The 26696-nt window shown below is 42.5% G+C and overlaps 1 protein-coding gene across 5 annotated transcripts in view; it reads right to left on the reverse strand.

Annotated features, from left to right (window-relative positions):
* Positions 1-26696, reverse strand: part of ELOVL7 (ELOVL fatty acid elongase 7) — a 103360-nt gene that overhangs the window by 5103 nt on the left and 71561 nt on the right. For 4 of the 5 annotated variants that reach the window (XM_051853762.2, XM_051853763.2, XM_008262255.3 and 1 more), the window contains 5 exons: positions 14542-14732; positions 9946-10026; positions 9043-9099; positions 6802-6907; positions 1083-1219 (listed from right to left, as the gene is read on the reverse strand). In XM_051853762.2, coding sequence (XP_051709722.1) covers positions 1083-1219; positions 6802-6907; positions 9043-9099; positions 9946-10026; positions 14542-14732 — 572 coding nt within the window. The remainder of the gene's footprint in view (positions 1-1082; positions 1220-6801; positions 6908-9042; positions 9100-9945; positions 10027-14541; positions 14733-26696) is intronic. The other variant, XM_051853764.2, reaches the window with a different exon arrangement.

The raw sequence follows: 26696 nt of genomic DNA on the forward strand, positions 1-26696 counted from the left end.
TTGGTGTCACTGAAAGAATATGACACCCAGTTTATTACAGATTGCACATCTGGAAGCATGAAGATGAAGAATTCCCTGTTTAACAGAAGACAATGAAGTTTAAAAGCTTATCATCCTCTCAAACCACAGTCATTCTTCAAAAAAGTTCAATGGCACGTATCTTTAGGATCGATGCTCTAAATGTATCATTTGGTATAAACTGAGTCCCTGGCCTCTTTCAAACAGTGTTTGCTCACGTGCAGTACCCAGACTTCTACAATAAATGCACACTGCTCCAGCCCTCTACACCTTTAATCCTCGCAATGCTTTTCCCGGATAGGACAGACTCACCAGCGTTAGCTCCAGATGACAGGCACACAGGAACCCTTGTTTTTTCCCTCAAGGTAATTAAGATCCAGAATCTGGAATTTCTAACACCTGCTTTAGAATTATGCCTATTATCTCACATAACTTTGAGACTATTTTGATAAAAAATATGTTCACTTTTTTTAACAGATGCATGAAAGTATATAAAGACACACATGCTGGGCCTGCGCCGTGGCTCACTAGGCTAATCCTCCACCTGCGGCGCTGGCACCCGGGTTCTGTCCCAGTTGCTCCTCTTCCGGTCTGGCTCTCTGCTGTGGCCCAGGAAGGCAGTGGAGGATGGCCCAAGTGTTTGGGCCCTGCACCTGCATGGGAGACCAGGAGGAAGCACCTGGCTCCTGGCTTCGGATCGGCGCAGCGCGCCAGCCGCAGCAGCCATTTGGGGCGTGAACCAACGGAAGGAAGACCTTTCTCTCTGTCTCTCTCTCTATCACTGTCTAAATCTGCCTGTCAATTAAAAAAAAAAAAAAAGATACACATGCTAGTTTAATTGTCTGAGCTTCTTGCTTAACAAATATGTTGTATTTTCAGTAAAGCTGCTGACAAAGTTCAAATAACATAGAAAGGATAATGGAGGCAGCGATTTAGGGGCCAGACGTCGTACCCCCACTGTTTTATAAACTTTGTTCTTCACTTTACAGTATTCCACTTCATAGTGACAACAAGTGACTCTGGCTTCACTTCACATCTGGCTCTAAAGAAAATTAATTACTTACAAGCTGTAATGATGTCAAGTATTTTTTCCACCACACATACTTCTGGTAGGCCGGTCCCAGTGCACTCAGTCCATAGTAGAAATACATGACCACGTGTACAACTGTGTTCACAAAGGCATGGAATGTTCCCAAACCACCTGGAAAATAAAGCGATTATAACATGAGGGCCTGTTCCTTAAAGTCAGATATGTTTCTGCCTGCACTGAGACTGCAGTAAATTATTTCTTAGATTTTAGTAGAAACAAAAGCATTCATGGAACATCAATCCTTTTAGTCATCTAACTACAGGGAGGTCAATAATGTATTTCATAAAATACAAGATGCAAATATTAAAAAATAAATTAGTATGTCTTTGTTATGCCTTAACTTTATGAATGTCTTACAACTTGGGCTTACTTTGGCAATTATAATATATTGCTGAATAATACAAAAATTATTTTAAAGTCAGGTACACAAAGTACAGTATCTTTAGTACACAAACTGATGACTTTCACACAAGCACACAACCACTAAACCATCACCAAGAGCAAACAAAGAATGTTCCTAACACCATGTTAGATTCCCATATGCCTCTGCCAAGAATACATTCTACCCAAGCTTGCCTTAATTCTGACTTCTATTATCCACCGTGAGTTTTCCCTGTTACTCAGCCTACTACAAGTGCAATTACACAAGATGTGCTTTTCGGCGCCTGCCTGCCTCCAGTCAATGTAATGTGTTTACAATTCAGCCTGCTGGGGGCAGGTAGGTCCTTTGTCCTTTCACCCTGTGCAGTATGGCACCGGATGATGACGCCACTGTTTACCCCTTCTGTTGAAAGCAGGTTGGGTTGTTTCCAATTTGAGTTATTAAAAATTGAGCTGTTAGGAATATTTTTGTGGAATTTGCATGGAATGAAATTTACTTTTCTATTCTCAATAATTTTCATTAAATATTTTTCATGCCACAGGATTCTGGCAGTGAAACCACTGGCTTTCATTAGTAAGCTATGCCAAATATGCTTTAGTCAATTTTTATTTTTCTAAAATAAGCCGTGCTTGTCTCCTCCTTTCATATGACTATGTGTTTCTACTTTTTCCTTCTCTTCTAATATCACCACATCTCCTGCTGATCAGCTCCAACTTAGAGACAGAGAATGCTTGAGAGTGTTGTGAAAGTTCCAATTATCTTTAGGAGGAACAGTGGTACAGGAGAAAATGTAGCAGAGTGTTCAGCTGACAGCGTGGAAAAGACGCCCAAAATTTCTGTCCTAGGGCCTCTTTCCTAAGAGGCATGATCTAGAAGAATCTGTATTCTTTTTCTAAGAGACTTATTTATTTGAGTTACAGAGGAAGAGAGAGAAGGAGGGAGGGGGAGAGAGAGAGAGAGAGAGAGAGAGAGAGAGAGAGAGAGAAGAGAGAGAGAGAGAGAATCTTCTATCTGCTGGTTCATTACCCAAATAGCCACAAGGCCAGGCTGAAGCCAGGAGCCTGGAACTCCATCCGGATGTCCAACATGGGGCCCATCATCCCCGCTTTCCCAGGCATGTTAGCAAGGAGTTGCATCAGAAGCAGAGCAACTAGAACTCAAAGTGGTACTCCAATATGAGATGCCAGCTGCCTAAGTGGCAGCTTAACCCACTGCATCACAATGCCAGCCCCAGAACCTGTACCCTTTATGCACAGCCTGACTCAATTTAGTAATGTTGACCTGCAATTCAACATGTTCTATAAACACTCTATTTGCTTAATTATAGTACTAAGTTCTAGAAATAAAGCAAAAACTTCATAAATTTTAATTAATTATGATAGAGGAAGAACTGAATTAATAAACACTATGAATCATGGAAAGTTTAAACAAAAATATAAACTTAACCACTTCTAAAAAAAAATATCTTGGGCCAGGTAACATGGCACAAATGGGTTAAGCCACAGCCTTTGATACCAGAATTCCAAATTGGAGCAATGGTTCAAGTTTCTGCTACTCCAGTTCTGATAGAGCTCCCTGCTAATGTGTCTGGTAAAGCAGCTGATGATGGCTAAAGTTCCTGGGTCCCTGCTACCCACGCAGGAGACATGGATGGAGTTCTGGGCTCCTGGCTTGACATGGACCAGCCCTGGGTGTTGGGTGCATTTGGGATTTGGGGAATGAACAAAAGGATAGAAGTTTCTCCCTCTCTCTTTCTCTCTCTCTCTCTTCCCCTCCCTCCCTCCCTCCCTCCGTCAGTCACTCTGCCTTTCAGCCAAGTAAATAGATAAACAAATAAATCATTTTAGAAAAGAAAAAAAATCTTTTTTTTTTTTTGACAGGCAGAGTTAGACAGTGAGAGAGAGACAGAGAGAAAGGTCTTCCTTCCATTGGTTCACCCCCCAAATGGCCGCTACGACCAGGTGCTTCTCCTGGTCTCCCATGTGGGTGCAGGGCCCAAGCACTTGGGCCATCCTCCACTGCACTCCCGGGCCACAGCAGAGAGCTGGACTGGAAGAGGGGCAACTGGGACAGAATGCCGCGCCCTAACCAGGACTAGAACCCGGTGTGCCAACACCGCAGGCAGAGGATTAACCAAGTGAGCTGCGGCGCCGGCCTAAAAAAAAAAAATCTTAAAACTGCTGCATAGCAGAAGCAAATTACTTTGGTAAAAATTTTAAAATGTTAGCTACTACTATTGCTAAAGCACTCCCTTAAAATAACCTGTTTAAATAATAATATTTAAGTAAATAACCCAAAGCCTCATTTATGCTGTCCTATGCTTCATAAACTTTCTTTTCTTCAGCACAGTGATTCAAATTTTATCTGATTCCTTAATTATCACAAATCATGTGAGAAGGAATGGAATTAACGAAGCTTATGAACAACCTCCCAGATTTTATTATTCACATTTGGATTAGTCTTTGTTCCCAAGAGAAACCTGAATAAATTATAGCAGCATGAAAACACCTTTTTAAAGATAATTTAAAAATAGAATAGTTGTCTATTTCTCGTGGTTTAGGAGCCAAGATGCTTTTCAGGGGAATAAGTCAAATACCTGTCAATTCCATTTGTGCCTCATGGGAAATCCATTTTACCTTGATAAAGACCTGCACCAGAGCCTTCCTCACTGAGGTGCCCACCTTATAATTTGACTGACTGTTTTCCATTTGGACACTTGAACAAATGCCCTCGAATGAGAAGCCTATGGAAAGGAATTTAACAAAGCACAGCTAGGAGGGCTTAGTAAGATGTACTGATCAAAATAATCTATCAAATAAAAGCGATGCTATTTTCCTTACTTATAATCATTTTTTGATGTTATTTTAATAAGTTTGTTCACAGAACAATTACATCTTAATTGGTAATGCTTTTTTAGATTTCCTTCAGAAGGTTCTAGTAATAAAGTATTTTCTAAACTTGCTTTCTTCTTTATGACAACAGATATGAAAGCAAACACGCCCAAACGAATTACACTGGGTGCCATCACACTTCAGTCCTTTGGTTTGGAAAAGAAATCAAGGAATCACCGGGGTATTCATCATAGTTCTCCATATTTCTCTCTAAGGGAGTGTACACATAATTAATATAAAAACCTGTCACAGAAATGTTTTCATCACATTCAAAAGAAAAAGTGATTATTATCCCAGCGAGGAGCACAGCAGCCATGCGAGAAATGACATGTGAGACAGAGAACAGCTCTGATCTGGTTCTTGAACAGAGCAGTTTGAATTAGACGGTTCCAGCCTACAAAGGCAAAGAGCGCTTGCTGCTGCTGTGTGTGCTACTGAAAAGGTATCAGGCGAGCTGCACAAGTGTGCGGTTCCACATGCAAGACGAACAGAAATGTCAACACACAGAACGTACGAGGCAACAAAACCACTGTCTTTTCTACCATTTACACTTTGTAAGAATGAAGGGAGATAAGGGTATGGGCAAGGAATCTACTATGAAGTGATTGATGTCCATAAACATGGTGCCATTTACAAACTGAGGAGCATCGTAGCTTTAAACCTTTGTTACTGAAAGCATTGTTTTTGGAATGTAAGCTAGACTACTGATGGGCTCAAAGATACTCAGTATAGAAAAATTGGAAAAGATAGAGAAGAATAAGAAGGAAAGAGAAACACTTTTGGTTTCAGGACTTTCGAATTTTATATTGTTTGTATTTTGGGATATTGTCTTCTAATCCTTTTGCTGTTATAATTATTTGTCAGTCTTATAGTATTAATTCTCATGGAAGAAACTGAAATAAATTATGAGAGTATGGAAGTACCTTTTCTAGCATCCTTTAAAATAGTCATCTATTTTATGACAACTTGGGAATCAACCTGCTTAACACAAAAGTTGAACTAAACGCCTCTCAACATCATTTGCGTTACACACAAGAAATCATAACCACTGTCGTAGTGGATGTTCAGATATTTTCCAATTTTTCACCAACCCAAATAAGGCATCAATTTCTATCACTGTAGAAAGAACTAAGAGACATGATATGAAACTGAGAGAAAACAGAAATAGAAAAGTAAGGATAAGAGCCACACAGATTGCATAATACCTTTGATTTGTGAAATGGACACAACTGAAACCACCTTGCTATCAATGTCAGTTCAACTTTTATCCTAACATTTATTCTAACAAGCACTTACAGTTGCTTAAAAAAAATCTCAATAGAGGAATGCCAATTTGGCAAATGGATGTATTTTACCTACTGGGAATACTGGGAAGGCCAATACCCCACAGACCCTTTACCCAAGTGCTCAGCCCTTGTGGTTCCTGCAGGTTCTGGCCTCTCCTTGCTGCTGGCTTCTCCACGTCCTCCTGTGCTCTGAGACACGCAGATTTCAGCCCCTCCCCCATGCCTAGAGAGTCGAACTCTAACACGCGTTCCTGAGTGGTGGCTCCTCTTTTCCTGGAGTCTAGCAGAGCAAGAGGGTGGAACTGAAGTCAGCTGTGCATAGGAACGTGAGAGCCGTGACTACTATGGGCTACAGGCCTACATGAAAACTTCTTAACCTTTGGAAACAAAAATAAACAAACTCAACAACTGAGGGTCACTAAGGTAGAAGACTTCCTCAGGGATATTACTTATTTAAAATTTTATGCTAGGATAAAATGGCTTCCTGTTTTCCTCAGTTCCAGATGTTCAGAAGCACAAAGCCAAAACGAAACACACACAAAAGAGCCTGTTTGCCAAACTTTTGATTTCAACTATTTTGGAACTAAAAAACACTGCCTTTAACACATCCTTTGATAAGGTAGGATACTTTGGGAAGTCGGGGTAACTGTAATTTGAAACATTTTTAAAGAGCTGTTAGGGGGTGAGGTGTGTGTCAGTTACAGGAAATGCAAAGGCAGAGCAGACAAGGAACTCTAGACAGACAATATACCTTCCTGTGGACAGAGAAGGAACAGCCATCCAACTACATTTCCATAAAGCCAAGGCTTTTACCAGTTCACTTATTTGTTTATTGGTCATTTACTTAAAGACGTTTAATAGAACTCTGGGGAAAAAGAATAAAATCCAGACCCAGCAGGGAATATATGCGGAAGACTGCGCTCAGAAGTCAAGTGCATCAGGGAGGGGGGAATCCAGGAGGCCCACGTTCACATTTCAGGTCATGATTCATGAAAGTCGGAAGTGTAACAAAGCGATGCTTTGATTTTTGGAGTTTCTTATAAACCACGTTTAAGGACAAGTTTTTGTCTGTAACACACAGAAATGTTATTGTTTGCAACACACATTGTTTGATCCCAGCTTTCCCTCGGCTACCTGCAGCAAACTTTACTCCGAACCACCAGGTCCATGGCATAATGGTATGATGGAAGACATGAAGGAAAGTCACTTGGCTATTTTTCTTACGCAGAACAAAAAAGATCTGAAATAATTTAAAGAAAATCAAGTTCACATAAAATCATGCAATGACTTATCAAGCATTACAAAAATACTGCCTTAGTGCAAGCTATTTCACATACGATTTCTTTTGACATAGTTGCTTGATAGAATGCTTATGGAAGCCGCTGATTTTCAAGGGGCAGCACAGTAACTAGTATGAAGGAACTTCAGTGTGATGTCTAGTCATGGAAGAGCAATTAAAAGGTGAAAGGAAATTTCAGGCAGATTTAAAACCAAAGATATAAGGTAAAGAGTATGGCCAAGACATACTGAAAGAAATGCTATTGGTGTAAAAAAAAAAATCCCACTGGATTTTGAACTACATGAGAAAGCAGAGGAATCTTAATTCTTAGGAATGAACGTATGCTACATTGGTTTCTAATATATCCTACCAATTTGGGTAAGGGAGTAGGCAAACTGAAAGAGGATTTGCAACAAAGCAAAAGTCAGCAAATTTTATTAAAGAATGACAAAGAGGAAAAAACTTGAAGAATTAAATTGAGAAAAAAGGATGGGAAAGAACACAAAGTTGCATAGGAGAAAAGAAGTGCAACAAAGGCACCACACCGATTGAAGGTACTCAGAGGCTTGTAGGAACTCTACAGATGAAAGGGCAGAATCCAAGAAGTGGGAAAATATTCCAAAAAAGCAAAACTCAGAATACGGCTAAGTTAAGATTTAAATACAGGGCTAAACCAAATAGCAGGCAGAAAAGTACTGACAGGAGTTATCTAAGAAATAAGAAATGCAGTTTAGGGAAGGACACAGAGGCAGCAACAGTTTCCTCATGGAAGCTGCAACTGAGAACATGCAAAGCAGAAACAGGGATGCCACAATGCATTTGTTTACGCACTACGCACATGGAAGAAGGCAGCCCGGTGCAACAGAAAAGCCATAGACGAGCAACCTGGGTCCTCGTCCTCATTCTCCTGGGCAAAGCACTGAACGTCTTGGCTTTCACTTTCTTCAGAGTGATGACTCTGGACTAGATCAGTGACTCTCAATCTTGGATACATATTACAATGTCTGAGAAGCTTTTTAAAAATAGCCATATCTGAGCTCTAGTCCAGACCATTTGGCACTAAATCTGGAGGTAGAGCCTAGGTTATTCTCGCAGAGTCCCAAGCAATTAATTCTCCTGCACCATGAGGGCTGAACACCAAACTGGCAGGGCTCTTGAGCAACAGCATCAGCACTCTCTGAGATCACGTTAGAGATACAAATTCTTGAGCCCCATCTCAGACCTAATGAATCAGGAACTCTGGGGTGGAGGCCCAGGCATGGGTGTTTACACAAGCCCTCCAGGCGCTATGTGCTCCTCTGTGCACTTCCAGTTCTAACATTGTGGGATGGTCAACTGAGGTGAACCCATGGAGATTTTCTACAAGAAATACAAGTACAGTGGTGCATTTTCCAAAGAAATTACACCCTGTCAGTCTCACACTCAGAACTGCATCCACTTGCCACAGAGATACCATAAATATCTACGTTTAGGAAGCTGTCCTGGAAACAAAATCTCAAAGCTTTCTCCTCTCATTACAGACCTAAGCCACAGCACTTGCTTCTCCAGAACACAGTCATCCAAGTTCAGAATCAAATCTCACCAGGGTCTGAAGCAGGGAGAGCCAGGGCCCAGGAAGCACAGAGTTCAGAGAGGCAGATGCAGACAGTTCTGGTGTTCCTCAAATCCCTAATACTCCAGGAGTAACTTAACATCCCTGGGTAAGTTCGTGAAGTATTTATCCTCTTAAAGGAGCCTGGATTACATAGTGCTTGGTGTGAGGAAACCAATGGTCAGATTTCTTTATTTCCTGAACTTGCTTCCTAAAACAACTGCCATCATATACATAAAGATGCAGTTTTGTGTTCTATTTAACAGTTACGTGCTTATCTTTATCAGGTGGGACCTATATAACAAAAGCCTTTGGAGCTTGTTAAATATTAAAAAAATTATCCCGAGTGTTCTCTAAAATTTATGATAATAAAAGGTTAAAAAGATAACACTAGCTCTGCCTGAGGACAAGAGATAACCAAAGTTATCAGACAACTGAACTACAGCAGTTTATTGCTTTCATTGAAACATCAAACATATACCAAATGTGGTGACCACATACTCACAGTATCTAATAGCTCAATAAACTTGGAGAAGTAATAAAGCCAGCAGGTGCGTGCCATCTGCAGAAACACACATAAACATGAATTCATTTTATTTGCTGCAGGGAAAAGCATTTTTAAATCAGCATAAAACTTACCATCTTACCCATTTTTAAGCATACAGTTTGGTGGTATAAGGTATATTCACATTGCTATATAACTACCACCACCATTAGTCCAAAAAACTATCCATCTTGTGAAACTGAAGCTCTGTATCCATTAGACACCAAATCCCAATTTTTCCTTCTCCCTCGCCTCAACCATCATGCTGCTTCCTGTCCCTATGATTTTGACTACCCCAGGTACCTCATATAAGCTGAATCCTGTAGTGTTTGTCCTTTTGTGACTAGATAGTTTCACTTGGCATAATGTCCCCAAGGTTCATCCTCACTGTGGCATGGGTCAGAATTTCCTTCCTTTTAAAGACTGATTAATATTCAAGTCTATGTATACACCACATTTTATTTATCTGTTCATCCATGCATAGATATTTGGGTTGCTCCCATCTTTTGGCTAATGTGAATAATGCTGTGAACATGAGTATATAAATACGTCTTTGAGTTCCTGCTTTCAATTCTTTTAGGTATACACTCAGAGTGGAACTGGTGAATCTTACGGCAATTCTGTCTTCCTTTCTTGAGGAATCAAATATGAATTTATTTGTAAATCCAATAAATTTAAAAAGATACACATTTTAACTTTACAGAAAACTACCCATCTGATATTCTTTAGTTCTTTCCTTTAATTTTTAGCTTTTTGCACCAACTCATGCAATCTGATACTTGAATCATTTACTGCTCTGAGTTTACATTCGACAAAGTTTTGATACTGATTTTGAGGTACAAGCTGTTCCAAAGGGAAACTTACCCTCAAAGCTGTGGGTGACTGTGAATAGTCAACAATCTCACATCGAAGTGAGTAACCTGTACCCCAGCCAGACATCACAAACTGCAAGAGAACAGATGCACATGAAAGAAGGAAGCATTCGTTCAACAGCTACAACAAAGGTAGTTTTGACTGTGTCTGTTCATTACGTTATCCGCTGAGCCAGCAGTTGGTGCAAAAGCAGCTGGAACAATTACAAACTACAAACATGCTTGATATCAAGGATTTGCAAAACTGCAAGCTCATGTATTAGCCCTCTCACTGTGTTCTGACCAAAATGCCTGTTTCTTGGAGTGAAATCCTAATACAGTGAGGAATGAAACACTGGGAATGTTTTGCTTAAACATCTTTCCACGTGAGTACATGTGTTCGTGTACTCTCAGAGCTGGCCCTGAATCAGTGTTTCTGGTGATGTCTCATCTGTCAACAAATAAATGGGCAAACCAAAATTCTTCAATGTATGCATAAGGTAGCTGCAGCACCTGGGCTTTTCCTGTTCATGATAATAGGGATAATGTAAATAGCAGCCCATGCGCCACTACACTTTTCTCATTTAAAATCAAGATTGGCCACACATATAACTTAGATATTGCTACTGCTCTGGATTCAGAAGAAAAGTAAGCAGAAAAATGCTCTTGTTAACAATAAAAGTGCAGTCTGGCAGGCCTTAATTCCAACACACCCACAAAGTGACCTTTGCCTGGTGTAAGAAAAAGCCTATTGTTGATAAGTCTGAGCTCCAATTCAGATTATCCTGACATTCTTCTAGTTGATGGTGAGAAAGTCTTCTGTTAAAACAGTATCTGAAAATGAAAAGCCAAGTGCTTTAATTTTAAATCAATACATATACTAAATGGTTGGCTTAATTTAGGGCACTGACAGTATGATACGTTCTTCCCTTTTTCTGACTTCTTATTCTTATTAGTGTCAGCATATCCCTGGGACACTTTCTTAGAATAATGGTTATATCATTTTCTGCCATTGAAGTAAACTTTAAATTTATATTTTGAATTACTTTTAAAGCTAAAAGTATAATTTTACAATTAATTCTAAGAACAAAGGCTTATGCTGCACCATCAGAGTAATATTTTAATGATGCAAAGAAAAGAAACTAAAGGGGGGCTGGCACTGTGGTGTAGGTTATGCCTCCACCTGCAGGGCCAGTATCCCATATGGGCACTGCTTCGAGTCCCAGCTGCTCTACTTCTAATCCAGCTCCCTGCTGATGTACCTGGGAAAGCAGAGGAAGATGGCTCAAGTGGTTGGGCCTCTGCACTCATGTGGGAGACCTGGAAGAAACTCCTGGCTCCTGGCTTCGGCCTGGCTCAGCCCCGGCTGTTGTGACTATTTGGGGAGTGAACTAACAGATGGTAGTGGTAGATCTCTCTCTCTCTCTCTCTCTCTCTCTCCCCTTCTTTTTATCCCTGCCTTTCAAATAAATAAGTAATTCTAAAAAAAGAAATAAACTAAAGAGAGGAACAATTATTAGACTATGGTATTTAAAAACACACTTTTGGGGCCAGCGCTGTTCCCTAGCAGGTAAAGCCGCCACCTGTGGTGCTGGCATCCCAATATGGGCACCGGTTCGAGTCCTGGGGGCTCCACTTCTAATCCAGCTCTCTGCTATGGCCTAGGAAAGCAGTGGAAGACGGTCCAGGTCCTTGGGCCCCTGCACCCATGTGGGAGACCCAGAAGAAGCTCCTGGCTCCTGGCTCCTGGCTTTGGATTGTCGCAGCTCCAGCCATTGCAGCCAATTGTGGAGTGAACCAGCGGATGGAAGACCTCTCTCTGCCTCTGCCTCTCTGTAACTCTGCCTTTCAAATAAATAAATAAATCTTTAAACACACCCACACACACACCCACACACACACAGTTGGCTTAGGTGTTTGTCCTGGTGATTAAGACACTTGTATTCCATATCAGAGTGTCTCACTTTGAGTCCTGGCTCCATTTGCCATTCCAGCTTTTGGCTGGTACACACCCTGGGAGGCAGGAGGTTGGGTCTCTGCCACCCTCATGGGAAACCTGGATTTTGTGTTCTTGGCTCCTAGCACCATCCTGCTCAGCCCAGCCACTGAGGGCATTTGGTTAGTGGATGGGTGCTCTCAATTCTCTCTTTCTCTCTGTCCCGCACACTGTTTACTTGATGAATTAGGAAATCTTGAAAATTGAGACTCAGAAAAATATAGGATACACATCTCAGAGATGAGAAAGGTATCTCACAAAACAAGTCAGCAGATTTCCCCCAGGGAACAAGGGAGTGCACACTGAAACAGCTAATTCTGTTTTACAAAAATCGCGCTCTGTCAACGAGTGTCCGCATCTCTCTTGCACTCAGGCTCACTTGTGACTGATGTGAAAAACACTCTAAGTGCAGGAACTATTTACTTAGACTGAGACGACTGAGTCTCCTCTGCACCCTACCCCAAACAAGCGCTACGCTGAACAGGAGAAGCTGTGGGACGTGGCCTCCTGTGGGGTGTCTCTTCACCAGGCTTTGGTGCCAAGGAACTAGCCCAGTCAATCTCTGTAAAGAAGACACCTGAGTTTCTGGTGCTTCCCGTTCCCTGCGCATCTTGGGCTCAGCATCTCTGGTGGTGGTGTCTGCCCTGTGTACTCGACGAAGTCATGGTCCACACAGCAAGCCCTGTGTGTGGATCCGCCTTTAGCAGGCAGCATGCCGCTTGGCTGCACCAGGGCTGTGTCAACAGAAGGTGGAGCTTAATGTTTTTCTGATACTCCACTCAAGAACATTCCAACTACCTGTGACGCTTTTGACATACATGTCTATATGCCAGGCCAGCAATACGAAGATGTAATAATTCACACTTGGCAAGCAGTAAGCACTGGACATAGCATGTAAGTAACTCGAGCATTATGTTGAATGGAAGACAGAAACTCTCAGATATTTTAAACCTTCTTTTATGTTGTAATTGACAACCTAAGAACCAAAACTGACACATAACCTAAGACTACCAGCGTGTAAAGGGACCCGGGAGACTATCTAGTTCAATTTTGGCTTTATTTGTAAAATGAGAGAACCAAGGCCCAGCGTAGTTAAGTGACTTCCAAGGATCTGGCAGCTAGTTAGTAGCAGAATGGAGGTCGACCAGTCCCTGAGTGTCTGGCTTCCAGGTGTGTCCCATCACACACTGCACCCTTTCTCCGAGGACCTGCTCCTGGCAGCTACCTTCCCTGCTCCTTTTCCTTCTATGACCCTTTCCCTTTCAGTCGCTCTCACTCCAGAAGCACCTGTATGAGGAGCCTGAGAGTCAATTCCGGGAGTAAAGGAGAAGACATGGAAAGCTAAAGAACAAGCCCTGACTTAGGGAGCTGTGAGAGATGAGGCCAGAGTAGAGGCGAGGTGGTCGGATTGGGTAGGCTTGAGGCAGGAATTGAGTTGTCAGGACGCCAATGGACAGGCTATGTTGTCAACAGAGCCCACGCTGGGCCCGAGAGCCCCAGTTGGGACTAAGCATCAGCTCTGCTAACCAGAATTAAGAAAAAGGATGAGGAGGCCAACCACAGTTGGGAAAGAATCAGGGATCCCAGAAAAGCAGATATGCAAGGGCAGCTGAGACACATGAACAGTGCAGGGTCGGGGTGGAGGGAAGGGAGGAAGATCCATAAATCTGTTTTTGGGACTGGAAAAGCCCCATCTCTCTCTCTCTCTCTCTCTCTCTCTCTGTCTTTTATTTAAAGATTTCTTTACTTATTTGAAAGGCAGAGTCACATAGAGAGACAGAGGGAGAGAGAGAGAGAGAGAGATTTTTCCATCCATTGATTCATTCCCCAGATGGCTGCCAACAGCCAGGGCTGGGCAAGGCTGAAGCCACGGAGCTGGAAACTCTACCTGAATCTCCCATGTGGGTGGCAGCATCCCAAGCCCTTGGGACATCTTCTGCTGCTGTCTCAGGTGCATTAGCAGAGAGCTGGACTGGAAATGGAACAGCCAGGACTTGAACCAGTGCCTGTTGGCACAGCAGCTTAACTCACGGTCCACAATGCCAGCCCCAAGTCCCATATCTCTCAACAACAATTCATGGACAGGTTTCCTCACCTACTGTTTTATATTTTCTGTCTCCCCAAAGCCTAACAAAACCAAAGCAAACCTGGTCACCATTCTATAGCTCATCAGAGCATGCGGAAACCATAAGTTCCCCCTTTGATGATAACTCATTACAGGGTCAGGACGAACTCTGATGTCAGAACAATGTGGGTTCAAATATCTGTCCTCCACTTACCAGCCATGCTACTTTGGATAAGTTACTTAATTTCTCCAAGTATGAGTTTCCTCAAACTTAATATTCAGTCATCTGTTAAGGCTAGCTATGTGCAAATCCCCAGACTAGATGTTAAATTTTCTCACTACCTGCGAGGTAGATTATACTGAGATTCTTTAAAGACTATTACTTGGCTAATGCACAACAATTTTCTGGTAAATCTTCACTCCAGTGAACTCAATTTCTAAAATTCTTTAATTCTCAAAGGATCATCCCATAGTCAGAACAACAAACACAATGACAGATAAACAGGAAGACTCAGGTAAAATTATCCCATAGGAATGAAGACACTTGCCTCATAACACATATACACAGAAAAGAGCACTAGGAAAAAATTGTATATTATCATCGTTTTCTTGAGTTCAAAGGGCTTTCGATTCTCCATGAGCTTTGGTCCCAGAGACGTGACAAAATAGACATAAAGTCCCAGGATGATGGTTTGTGGCAAAGGCGAGGACATGAGGAGCCAATCTTCAACTCTTGGATCTAGGAAAAAACAATATGTAAGTGCACCTACTTAGCCAAGAGATAACTGACAGCAACCAACATTGCTTTAGGAGAGAATCTAGGTCCTAATGTTGACAGTAGCCCATGAGTATCTTTAGAAGGGGTGAGGAAAATCACTATGGATAGTGAAGCTCCCCTGGGTTAGAAGCAGTGGGGAAGTCATCATCCTTACACTTCAAAGAAGGACCAGGGCCAGCATTGTAACACAGTGGTTCAGCTCCAGTCCATATCCCATCTTGGAGGATGGGCTCATGTCCTGGCTATTACGCTTCTGATCCAGCTCCCTGGTGATGTGTCTGGGAAGGCAACAGAGGATGGCTTCTGTATTTGAGCCCCTGCCACCCACATGGGAGACAAGGATGGACTTCTTAGCTCCTGGCTTTGCCCTGAACATTACTTGGCTGTTGCAGCCACTTGCAGAGTGAGCTAGAACATAGGAACACTCTTTCTGTCTCTCCCTCTCTGTCTCTTTGCCTTCTAAATAAATAAATAAATCTTTAAAGGTAAAAAAAAAAAAAAAAAAAAAAAAAAAAAAACAGTAGTTACTAGAACCCAGAAGGAAAGAGTCATGTGGAGGAACCTTCCCCAGAGAGCAACTGTGTTTTAGACTGAATGTTTGTGTCCTCTTAAAACTCATGTTGAAATCCCAACCCCAGTGTGATGCTATTAAGAGGAGGAGCTTTCGGGAAATAATTATGCCATGAGGGTGGAGCTCTCACGAATGGGATTAGTGCTTTTATAAAAGAGACCTTGCCTGCCCTTTTCCCACCATCTGAAGATTTGATTAGTTGTCAGCCTGTAACCACAAGATGGCCCTCTCCAGAACCCAATCATGCTGGCCCCAAATCTCAGACTCCCAGCCTCCAGAATTACGAGAAAAAGATTTCTGTGGTTTATATGACATTATATCAAATGTGCCTTAGCTGCCCAAACAGACTGTGACTATCAGTTACAAGATTTCAGCCAGCCCCAAGACAACTCTACAAGTAAGCGACCAAAGGAAGAGATACTCCAGCTCCCCCCACCTCCCTCTGTCTCGCATCCTGGGCTCTCTATTTGCTGAACCCAACCATAAAGCAGAGGACACAAGAGCAAACCCAAGAGTACAGCCCTTGTGGTCATTCTCCCACACCCAACACAGGATACAAAGCGGACCTGGAGATGACCCCAACAGTGTTCCTCCATTCATCTATATTCACCATTAACATTTAAACATTTTTCTACCTAGATTTTTTTTTTTTTTTTTTGACAGGCAGAGTGGACAGTGAGAGAGAGAGAGACAGATAAAGGTCTTCCTTTGTCATTGGTTCACCCTCCAATGGCCGCTGCGGGTGGTGCACCGCACTGATATGAAGGCAGGAGCCAGGTGCTTCCTCCTGGTCTCCCATGTGGGTGCAGGGCCCAAGCACTTGGGCCATCCTCCACTGCACTCCCTGGCCACAGCAGAGAACTGGACTGGCAGAGGAGCAACCGGGACAGAATCCGGCGCCCCAGCCGGTGCTAGAACCCAGAGTGCCAGCATCACAGGCAGAGGATTAGCCTAGTGAGCTGCGGCGCCGGCCACTGTTGTTTCTTAATTTTCTTCTTTCCCCAAGAAAACCAGCATACTTTCACAGTCACTGTATCACAGAATCACAGAATTGAAAGGAACTAACATCATCTAAGCATCTAGAATATGGGTCCTAGGTGCCCAAAATGTGGTCTAAACCAATCTTTGAAGAAAGATAAGCACTGGTCTTACAACTGTGTGAATAGAAGTTCACCTGGTCACTGATTGTTCCAGGCCAGCAGAATTGGATTAATTAAAATCACAACTCAATCTGGAATATAGTTAATTCTTTAGTTTTAAGTAGTTTCAGGTATAATTTTACTACATGGCCTTTTAAAGGCAGAGTAGTATGAAGGAAAATAAATATAGACAAGTTTCTAACCTTAGGATACTAAATGCAACTATTTTTATCAACTGGAAAAGAAGAATGAGGGAATGCAGCGCTTTCCTTTTTTTTTTTTTTTTTTTTTTTTTGTAGAGTGAGTGAGAGTGAGCTCCCATCCACTGATCCACTCCCCAAATGCCTGTGATAGCCAGGAATGGGCTGGGACAAAACCGGGAATTGGGAATTCAGTACAGGTGTGCCACATGAATGGCAGGGATTTATCCACGTACGCCATCACCACTGTCTCCCAGGGTCTGCACAGCAGGAAATCAGAATCAGGGGCCAAAGCTGGGTACTGAACCCAGACACTCTGAGAGGAGACAGAGGTTTCTTAACCAACATCTTAATGGCTAGGCAACATGCCCACAGCAGACTGCTCATTTGAACTAATAATGATGTGGTCAATTCCAAACAAACTCTGACTATCCTTGCAAGTTTGACCTCCTGCCCAACACCACTTTAACAGAACTCCACAGATGATGATTCGTTTGGGCTCCAGTTTAGCTTACAGCTGAGAGCCGGATGTATATGCTTTGTAAAACGCTTTGTTCTGCAGTCAAGTAGGTTTTCTTCAAAAACACAAATAGATTCCCCCATCTCCAAGAAATAAATAAAGCCAAAGAATCCACGGTAAGCTCTAAAATGAATTCCTGGATATTTAGGAATTTAGCCTATGATTAAGGAAGTCCCATAAACAAGCAGGGAAGGAAGAGATTGTTCAACGAATATTGATACGGAAAACAACGACTGAACTACGCAATAAAAGCAAGATATTTAAAGACTCTCCAGGAAAGTGAGGGAGAGGTTAGTGAAATGCTGGGTAAAACAGACAGGTGCTTCATACATCATAGAATGCCAAGATGGGAATGGTGGCACGTAGCTTTCTCCAAACTTTGCTGGTCATGAAACCCTAATTTTTTTTGTACAGTACCATTTAATCTCTTTGGAATTAATGCACTGTGGAACACAGTTTGGGAATTATGGCCATTCACTAAAATAAATTTATAAATTAAACCATTAAAGATTAAATATGAGAAATATAAATAGATTATTTTGAGATATAATAAAGGAGAAAATATTAAACTGTCTATTTGGTTAAGCAGAAGGAATGAAAGGTAGAAGAAATACACTCAGATTACAAAAGAATTTGTAGAATATATTTAAGAGGCAGAGAGACAGAGAGAGAGACAGAGAGAGAACTCTCACTCACTAGTTCACTTCCCAAAAGCCTAGGATGGCCAGAGTTGAACCAAGGCCAAAGCTGAGAGCCAATAACTCAATCCAGTATTCCCATGTGGATGGCAGGACCCCAGTTAATTGAGCCATCACTGCTGCCATCTGGGGTCTGTATTAGCAAGTCCTTGGAGTCTGGAGCTGGAGGTGAGTGTCAAACTCAGGAACTCCAACATGACTTGCAAACATCCTATGTCTTAACCACTAGGCTAAACATCCACCCCCATTCATATTTTTTAACCTAGACAATTATATCATCATTTAGACTTGGAACACATGACAAGGATCAAGACTGCTCAAGGAGAGATGGCTTATGTTTTAGCACATCTTACATCTAGAATGCCTATAAAACACTTCACATGGAGACTTCCATAGTCAGCTGGATATATGGATCTAGAATAAGGAAAGATGTCTGGATCAGAGATGTAGGTTTGGGGGTCCTCCTGGGCCAAACATGTAGGTTTGGGGCCCTCATCACATAAATGATGAACAATAAAAGCAAGTGAGACTGGCTTAGGAAAAGAGGGGTCGAGTATGGAGAGCTAAGTGCTGACGTCACAGGTTGGAGGTCCTGCTTGGAGCCCTGAAAGGGTTATGCCTGGTGGAGCTGTGACAGTGATGCTGCAAGGAGACCCTGGGAAGGCAGAGTGACCAGCAATGTGTAAGGTCCATCCAGGAAAGCTACCGAAGCAGTTGTAGCCTCAGAGAGCAGCTAAGTGGACAGAAACCAATTGAGCCACATAGGCACAGACGCATCCTTCAACGTATCAAAGGATGTCTCAGACACCAGGAGCCCAGGCAGAGTGATCTGTCAAGGGAGTGGAGTTATTGCAGAAGACCTCTACAAGGCCAATACCAAACAGAAACATGGCGGTGGGGGGGAGGAGGGGGAGTGCAGCTGCAGATATGGTATTTCAGTCTGTGACTACCAAAGCATGGACTGTGACCAGCAAAATCATAGGGTGGGAGTGCTCAAGTCCTTGGAAGCCCTAACCCTGCCACAGTGTGCCCTTGGAGACATATTTGGGACTCTAGGATTTTTTTTTTTGCAAGATTTATAAATTTATTTGAAAGGCAGAATTATAGAGGGAGAGAGAGAGAGAGAGAAACAGAGAGAGAGATAGAGAGAGAGAATAAATGAGAATGAATCTTCCATCTGTTGGTTCACTCCCCAAACGGTCCCAACAGCCAGGGTTGAGTCAGGCCAAATCCAGGAGCTTCATGTAGGTCTCCCATGTGGGTAGCAGGGACCCAGGCACTTTCCCAAGTGCATTAGCAGGGAGCTGGGTTGGAAGTGGAGCAGCCAGGACCCAAACAGGCATCCATAGGGGATGCCAGCACCACAGGTACCTGCTATGCCACAGCGTGGCCCTTGAACTCTAGGATTTAATTTTTGCTTTGCTGGGTTTTGCTCTCACTTTGGTCTGATTAATTCTTTCTACTTCTCTGCCATTACCTTTTGGGATGGAAATGTATACTCTGTGCCCTGTTGCATCTGGGAAGTGTTTAATTTGAATTTTTACAGGCTCACAGGAAGAGTTTGCTTTGAGTCTCAAGTGAAACTTTGGACTTTTGTGCCAATGCTGAACTAGTTAAGACTTGAAACTATTGAGGATGGAATGCTTTTGGGCTGTACATGAAAAGGACAGGAGTTTAGGACACCCATGGGAGGAAGGCTATGGGTTGAATACAGTTTTGTTCCCAAACTCACACAGACACTTTTTAAAAAGATTTATTTTTATTTATTTGAAAGACAGAGTTACAGAGAAAGGTAGAGACACAGAGAGAGATCTTCCATTCACTGGCTCTCTACCCAGATGGCTGCAAAGGCTGGAGCTGTGCCAATCCGAAGCCAGGAGCCAGGAGCCTCCTCCAGGTCTCCCACGTGGGTGCAGGGGCCCAAGGACTTGGGCCATCTTCCACTGCTTTCCCAGGCCATAGCAGAAAGCTGGATCAGAAGAGGAGCTGCCGGGATGGGACTAGAACCGGTGCCCATATGGGACAGCAGCGCTTCAGGCCAGGGATTTAACCCACAGCACCACAGCACCGGCCCCTCACACAGACATTTAAACCCTGAAGTCTTAAATTAATGCTTAATAGAGTGGAAATTGGGGCCAGCACTGTGGCACAGCAGGTAAAACTGCCGCTTGCCGTGCCGGCATCCCATATGGGTGTGGGTTCAAGTCCTGGCTGCTCCACTTCCAATCCAGTTCTCTGCTATGGCCTGGGAAAGCAGTAGAAGGTGGCCCAAGTCCTTGGGCCCCTGCACCCATGTGGGAGACTCAGAAGAAGCTCCTGGCTCCTGGCTTCGGATCAGTGCAGCTCTGGCCATTGCAGCCAAATGGGGAGTGAACCAGTGGATGGAAGATCTCTATCTCTCTCATTTATCTCTCTCATTTCTCTCTCTCTCTCTCTCTCTGCCTCTCCTTCTCTCTCTGTGTAACACTGACTTCCAAATAAATAAATAAATATTTAAAAGAGAGAAAGGAGGGGATTTAATCTAATTACACTATTCAGAGTTGGGGCCTTGGGGAGGTGACTGGATTGAGTCATTAGGGTGGGGCCTCTCACAATTAAATCCTGGTGTCTGCAAAGAGACTACACAGACAGAGATAGAGATGTGTCCACTTATCATTTGAAGCCACCTCCACACTCTGTCAGCAAGAACACCATCACAAGAAGCCAAACCTATGGAGACCACCTGGCCTTGGACTGTGAACCTCTAAAACCACATACCAAAACAAACCTCCTTTCTTTATAAAGTTAGTAATGAAAAACTGACTATTACACTCAGTATATAGAAGTTGTCATACAGGGAGGGACCAAAGGACAGAATTAAAGCAGATCAGAAATGCTTCTATCAGTGGGTAATACAAACTTAAATACAAGAACATCATAACCTTTATACTATGTCCAGCTTTTATTCCTAATGAAATAAGAATGAATGAAACTTGTACCAAAAGGAGGCCTCTGGAAGAACGTTAACATCACTGCCTTTGCGTGGTAATAATACAATGCTTTTTTTTTATGAGTAATTTCAAATGGTTCTTTTATTAGCAGTCATCACATATATGGTTAAAAACTAGCGTATTTTTAAGTTCAGTATAGGAATTCCTGAATTAGAGATTTATTTTATTCACTGACTCAACAGGGGGGAAAAGTCAAATGACATCATCTTTCTGTTCTCCCTCTGGTAGCAGAAGAAAGCAAGCAAGACAGGAAAGGCATGCTGGGCTGGCTCAGGAAGCAGAAGAAAATAATTTTAAAATAAATCATTTTCCTGTAATTTAGCAGTTTTAGCACACACCTTTTCTTAAGATCCTGTGCATGGATTTCAAGTTCTATAGATAAAAAAATTATTATGAGAAAAGTTGCCTAATTTGATCAAATGTTATTTTCAAAGAGTCAAACAAAATATCAAAGTTTGAAAATCTTGTTTCAACAGCACTCTGGAACCAGACGGTCTGCATTCTGGTTCCGGTTCTGCCCCTGGTCTGTTTCATGACCCTGGACTTCACCTCTCTCTGCTTAGTTTCTTCATCTGTGACCTGGGCATAAAACTGCATGTACTTCACAGAGAACTGAATGACTTATACGCAAGGAACCTAAGTGCTCAGGACATTGCTGCTGTTACTACAGCAGATCTCAATTCCGTCGGCACTGAAAAATCCCCTCTGTAATATTTAAAAGTCAAACAGAAAGAAATTACCCTGGTCCAACTTAATCACAATTCCAGACATCCCTATTTAAAATGACAACAAAAAAGCCTCCTGTTAAAAAATGGGCGAAGAACCTGAATAGACATTTCTCAAAAGAAGACAAATGGTCAATAGATGCAGGAAACAACGCTCAATGCCACTAATCACCAGGAAATGCTCTTTAAAACCACAACGAAATATCCCCTCACACATGTAAGAACAGATATCAAAAAGGCCAAAGATAACAAGTGCTGATGAGGATGTAAAGAAAAGGAAACCCCTGCACACTCCTACTGAGAATGTAAGTTGCTTGTGGCACAGTAGGTTAAGGAGCCACCTGCAACGCCAGCAACCTATATTAGTGCTGTCTTGAGTCCTGGCTGCTCCACTTCTTATCCAACTCTGTGCTAACATTCCTGCGAAAGCAGTAGAAAATGGTCTAAGTGCTTGGCCCCTGCACTCACATGGGAGTTCCAGAAGAAGCTACTGATTCCTGGCGTCAGCCTGGTCCAGCCCTAGCCATTGTAGCCATTTGGAGAGTGAACCAGTGAATGGAAGATCTCTCTCTCTCTCTCTTTCTCTTTCAAATAAATAAATAAAATCTTTTTAAAAAAAGAAAGAACAACTGTATAGAGACCCACAAAAAGCTAAACAAGGAATTGCAATGACTAAGCAACTACATTTTCTGGGTCTATTTTAAAAGGAAATGAAATCAGTTTGTGGAAGAAATACCTGCAGTCTCACGTTGACTGCATCACTATTCACAAGAGCCAAGATATGAAAACAAAATGCCCACCAACAGACAAATGGGTAGAGAAAATGTGACGTGTATATTATTCAGCCTTCGAGAAAAAAAAAGGAAATCCTGTAATTTGAGACAATAGGAATGACCTTGGAGACATTATGCTAAGTGAAATAAGCCAGGCACAGAAAGATGACTATTGCATGTTCCACTCACACGTGGAATCTAAAGCAATCAAACCCACAGAGGCAGAGCAGAGGCAGTTACTGGAGGCTGGGAGGGCAGGGATAGGGTTAAAGGATACAGGGTTCCACTTACAAGGGATACATTTTCTGATTTATTGCATAGCATGGAAACTATCATTAAAAATAGTGTATTGCATACTTCAGAATGGATAGGAAAATAATTTGTTTTCTACACAAATAGTCATAAGTATCTGAAGTGATAGGTTAACAGGCTTAATTCAATCATTCCATATTGTAAATATCTTAACCCATCACTTCAGAGCCCATTGTCAATGTGCAAAATTTTCATTTTAAAGCTGCCAAGGTGATAATTAGGAACGGTCAGAGTTAAGAAGCAGGGATTTGGTGTGTGACCAAGGTCCCTCCCCCTGTATTCAGGGCCGCAGCGTTCCCCACTCAGCCTCCCTAACAATCCTCCATGTGGTTTCCCTGCTTCCGCCTCATCTAGTCCTCTACAGTTTCTTTCATACAATTGACAAATCCAATTTTTAAAAAATATTTATTTTATATATCTGAAAGGCAGAGTTACAAAGAGAATGAGAAAAAGAGAGACAGACAGAGACAGAGGAGGGAGAGAGGGAGAAAGAGAGATCTTCCATTTGCTGGTTCACTCCTCAAATGGCTGCAACAGCCAAGGCTGGACCAGATGGGAGCCGGGAGCTTCTTCTGGATCTCTCATGTGGGTACAGAGGCCCAAGCACTTGGGCCATCTTCTACTGCTTTCCCAGGCCCACGAGCAGGGCGCTGGATTGGAAGTGGAGCAGTCACGGACTGAACTGGCACCCACATGGGATGCTGGTGCTGCAGACAGCAGCTTTACCCACTAGACTGCAACACTAACCCCAGGAAATTCACTTTCTGAAAGTATAGGTGAACTTGGATCACTTCCCTGCTTAAATTAGCTCCCCTTTATTGAGTAAGTGAAACCCAACGTCTTTTCATGACGTTCATGACTCTGGCACTGTTCACACTTTTTGCCTTGTCTCTCAGCAGCATCACACCTTTCTGAAGAGGACGTCCACTTCACAGGACATAGTAGGCTTCTCTCGACGGGAGGCCTCTAAGTGAAATGCTGATGAAGACTGGATCAGGGGAGTTGGGCAGGGGACTGACTGCTCAATGACATTTAAAGTTAATTTTAACTCAGTCTGTGATCCCACCAATTACATTAGGCTGGGGGATAAGTGCACTTTGTTTTCCCCACACACAAAAGTCTAATGGGAGAGTGTGTCTCAGATACCTTCTATTTAGCATCAGCACTGGTTTAAGTGCTATGGGCAGAGCCAAGATTAAAGTGGAAATGGAAAGCCAGACCGTCTGAGAGTCTATACCCCAGGGATTATTAACGTTCTAGCTTAATAATTCTTTTCTAAGAACTTCCGTGAAAGAGAGAGAGAGAGAGAGAGAGAGAGAGAGAGAGAGAGAGAGAGAAAGTACAATGCTACATATATAGAATAATACACTTGATCTTAGCCAAAAGGCCAAGAAGCAATTACATATATAGAATATTAATGAGCTTTTCCATCAACTACTTGTAAGAGAGTGTTCTCTTCTTAAGTAGCATGTACTAGCTCAAAGAGTGCACCCTTTAAGATCCTAAGCACCAATAAAATGAAGAAGCTAGAAGGAAAAGCACACACATGCCTCAAGTACTTTTTCACACACTAAAGGTTCAGAGTGGTAGCGATCTGAGCCACACTCCATCTCCTTAAAAACAACCACGAGTGTGAAAAATCATTATCACCACCCAAAGAGAAGGAAAGTTGGTTTCTAAGCATTAAAACCTTTTTCTTTTCTCCTACCATAACGTCATTTCAAAACTGGGCATTTCATATTTAAGAATCCTAAGAAATCCTCTTATAGCTTTAGTATTAATTAAGCCATTTAAAAAGTCTGCAGCTGTGGAATTTTCCACATGAAGTAATTACGTGTGACCACCACTTCTCCAGCAATCAGAAAACCAGGGAACGGCAGTAAGTTCCCCAAGGCCAGGATTAGGGTCAAAGCCAAGAATACACTTGAAATTCTTGGCTCTTGATCATGGATTCAGATCTTCTCAGGGTAAGCAAAGTAAAACTGAACTAGGATGGGAAGAAATAATTCCTAATGTCTCTTAGAGATCAATACTTCACCAGGCTGAAGAGGGAAAAGCAACTCCCGTTATATCTGATAGGGTTTTCACACAGATACAAATCTCAACATGAAAACATTGCCCTACTAGACAGTGACAGGAAAAAATGTGTGAGGGGAAAAATTTGAAGTGGTATGCTATATTTAAAGTATTATAAGATTAAATCCTCTAACACCTGTAACAACTGCCAGCATTATTTGTGATGGGCTATTTCCCAATATCAGACCACTTCATGCACATTAAGTGTTAGCTGCTAAGTTCTGTTCTCCCCTCTGTTGTACAAAAAGGAAACAGAGACTGACCAGGACACAAAATGTGCTCTGGAACTCCCTGGCTAGTCTACAGTAGTGCCAGACCTTACATCAGGTTTCCTTATTCAATACCTCCATGCCTTCTCTCCTCTCCCAAGACTTCACATTAGTAGAACTTTGGATGAGTGGGCCTCCCTGCCTTCTCCGTGCCTCTCTCCTCTCATTTTTGCAGCAAAGCTCTTTCCAAGGCCCACCCCCTCCCTTTGACCACCTCCAGAACTTTGTCATTCCTTTCTCTGATGCAGCATTACTCTGATTTTCAATAGAAGTACTCCTAAGAAAACGCAGAGTTGATTCATGGATAAAATGGAGTAGAATTCTGAAAAAGCTCATATCAAAACATTATCATACATATAAATATTCGCCATCATCTACATCTATTTGGCTTTTAAGTTAGGGCATTGATCTTCTGAATCTCATGGGTTCCTGCATTTGACATAGTGAATAGCAAGAGTTGTATTGCAAAGGTTTTGTCCCTCCAAGTAGCTCCAGTCGAAATCTCTACTCAAGTCTACTTGGTTCTCAAATTAAAATAGAGTTTACTTTTTGTTGTTGTTGTTGTTGTTTATTTTTTATTTTTATTTTTGACAGGCAGAGTGGATAGTGAGAGAGAGAGAGACAGAGAGAAAGGTCTTCCTTTTTGCCGTTGGTTCACCCTCCAATGGCTGCTGCAGCCAGTGCATGGCGCTGATCCGAAGCCAGGAGCCAGGTGCTTTTCCTGGTCTCCCATGGGGTGCAGGGCCCAAGCACTTGGGCCATCCTCCACCACACTCCTGGGCCACAGCAGAGAGCTGGCCTGGAAGAGGAGCAACCGGGACAGAATCCAGCGCCCCGACCGGGACTAGAACCCCGTGTGCCCGTGCTGCAAGGCGGAGGATTAGCCTGTTGAGCCACGGTGCCGGCTACTTTTGTTTTGAAAAGCAATGAAGTAATGGTATTTAAATTAAATACTGAATTCTATAAAAAGTATCATAAATCTTTAGAGAAGAATGACATCTAAAGAAATGTTTATGTTTTCTGTATAATTCTATCTGTTGAAAAGCTCAAAATAAAAAATAAGAACTTGCAGAATAGTCACTCTCCATCCTCTTCCAGACTGAAGCATCTTTATTTATGAAATATTAAAAAAATTATTGGCAATCCTCAGGGGCAAAACCATTGAGACCTTTCTTAGGGAGATAAACTCCATCAGTCCACTGAGAGAGATGCTAACCATAAAACAGTGTGTCTTAGCTGAAATAACTGTAAATTGGAATATAATTTCAATTGCGATAGGTGCCAAGAGGTAGACTTTGTCCTACTGAATTTGGTCGACATGTGATTTCCAGTTGACAAAGTGGTGACGGTAGGGCCAGCATTGTGATGCAGTGGGTTAAGCCACTGCTTGCAATGCTGGCACCTAATATTCGAGTCTGGCGCTTACCTACAATCCAACTCCATGATAATAACGCATTGGAAGAAAGCCCAAGTACTTGGGCTCCCGCCTCTCAGGTGGGCAACCAGGATGGATTTCCTGGCTCCTGCCTTTGGCCTGGCTCACACCTGGTTGTGGCAAACATTTGGGAGTGAACCAGCAGATGGAAGATTCTCTCTCTCTCTCTCTCTTTCTCTCTCTCTCTCTTTCTCTCTCTCTCTCTTTCTTCTTCTTC

This window comes from Oryctolagus cuniculus, chromosome 14 (assembly GCF_964237555.1).
Source record: "Oryctolagus cuniculus chromosome 14, mOryCun1.1, whole genome shotgun sequence".
Classification (NCBI taxonomy): Eukaryota; Metazoa; Chordata; class Mammalia; order Lagomorpha; family Leporidae; genus Oryctolagus; species Oryctolagus cuniculus.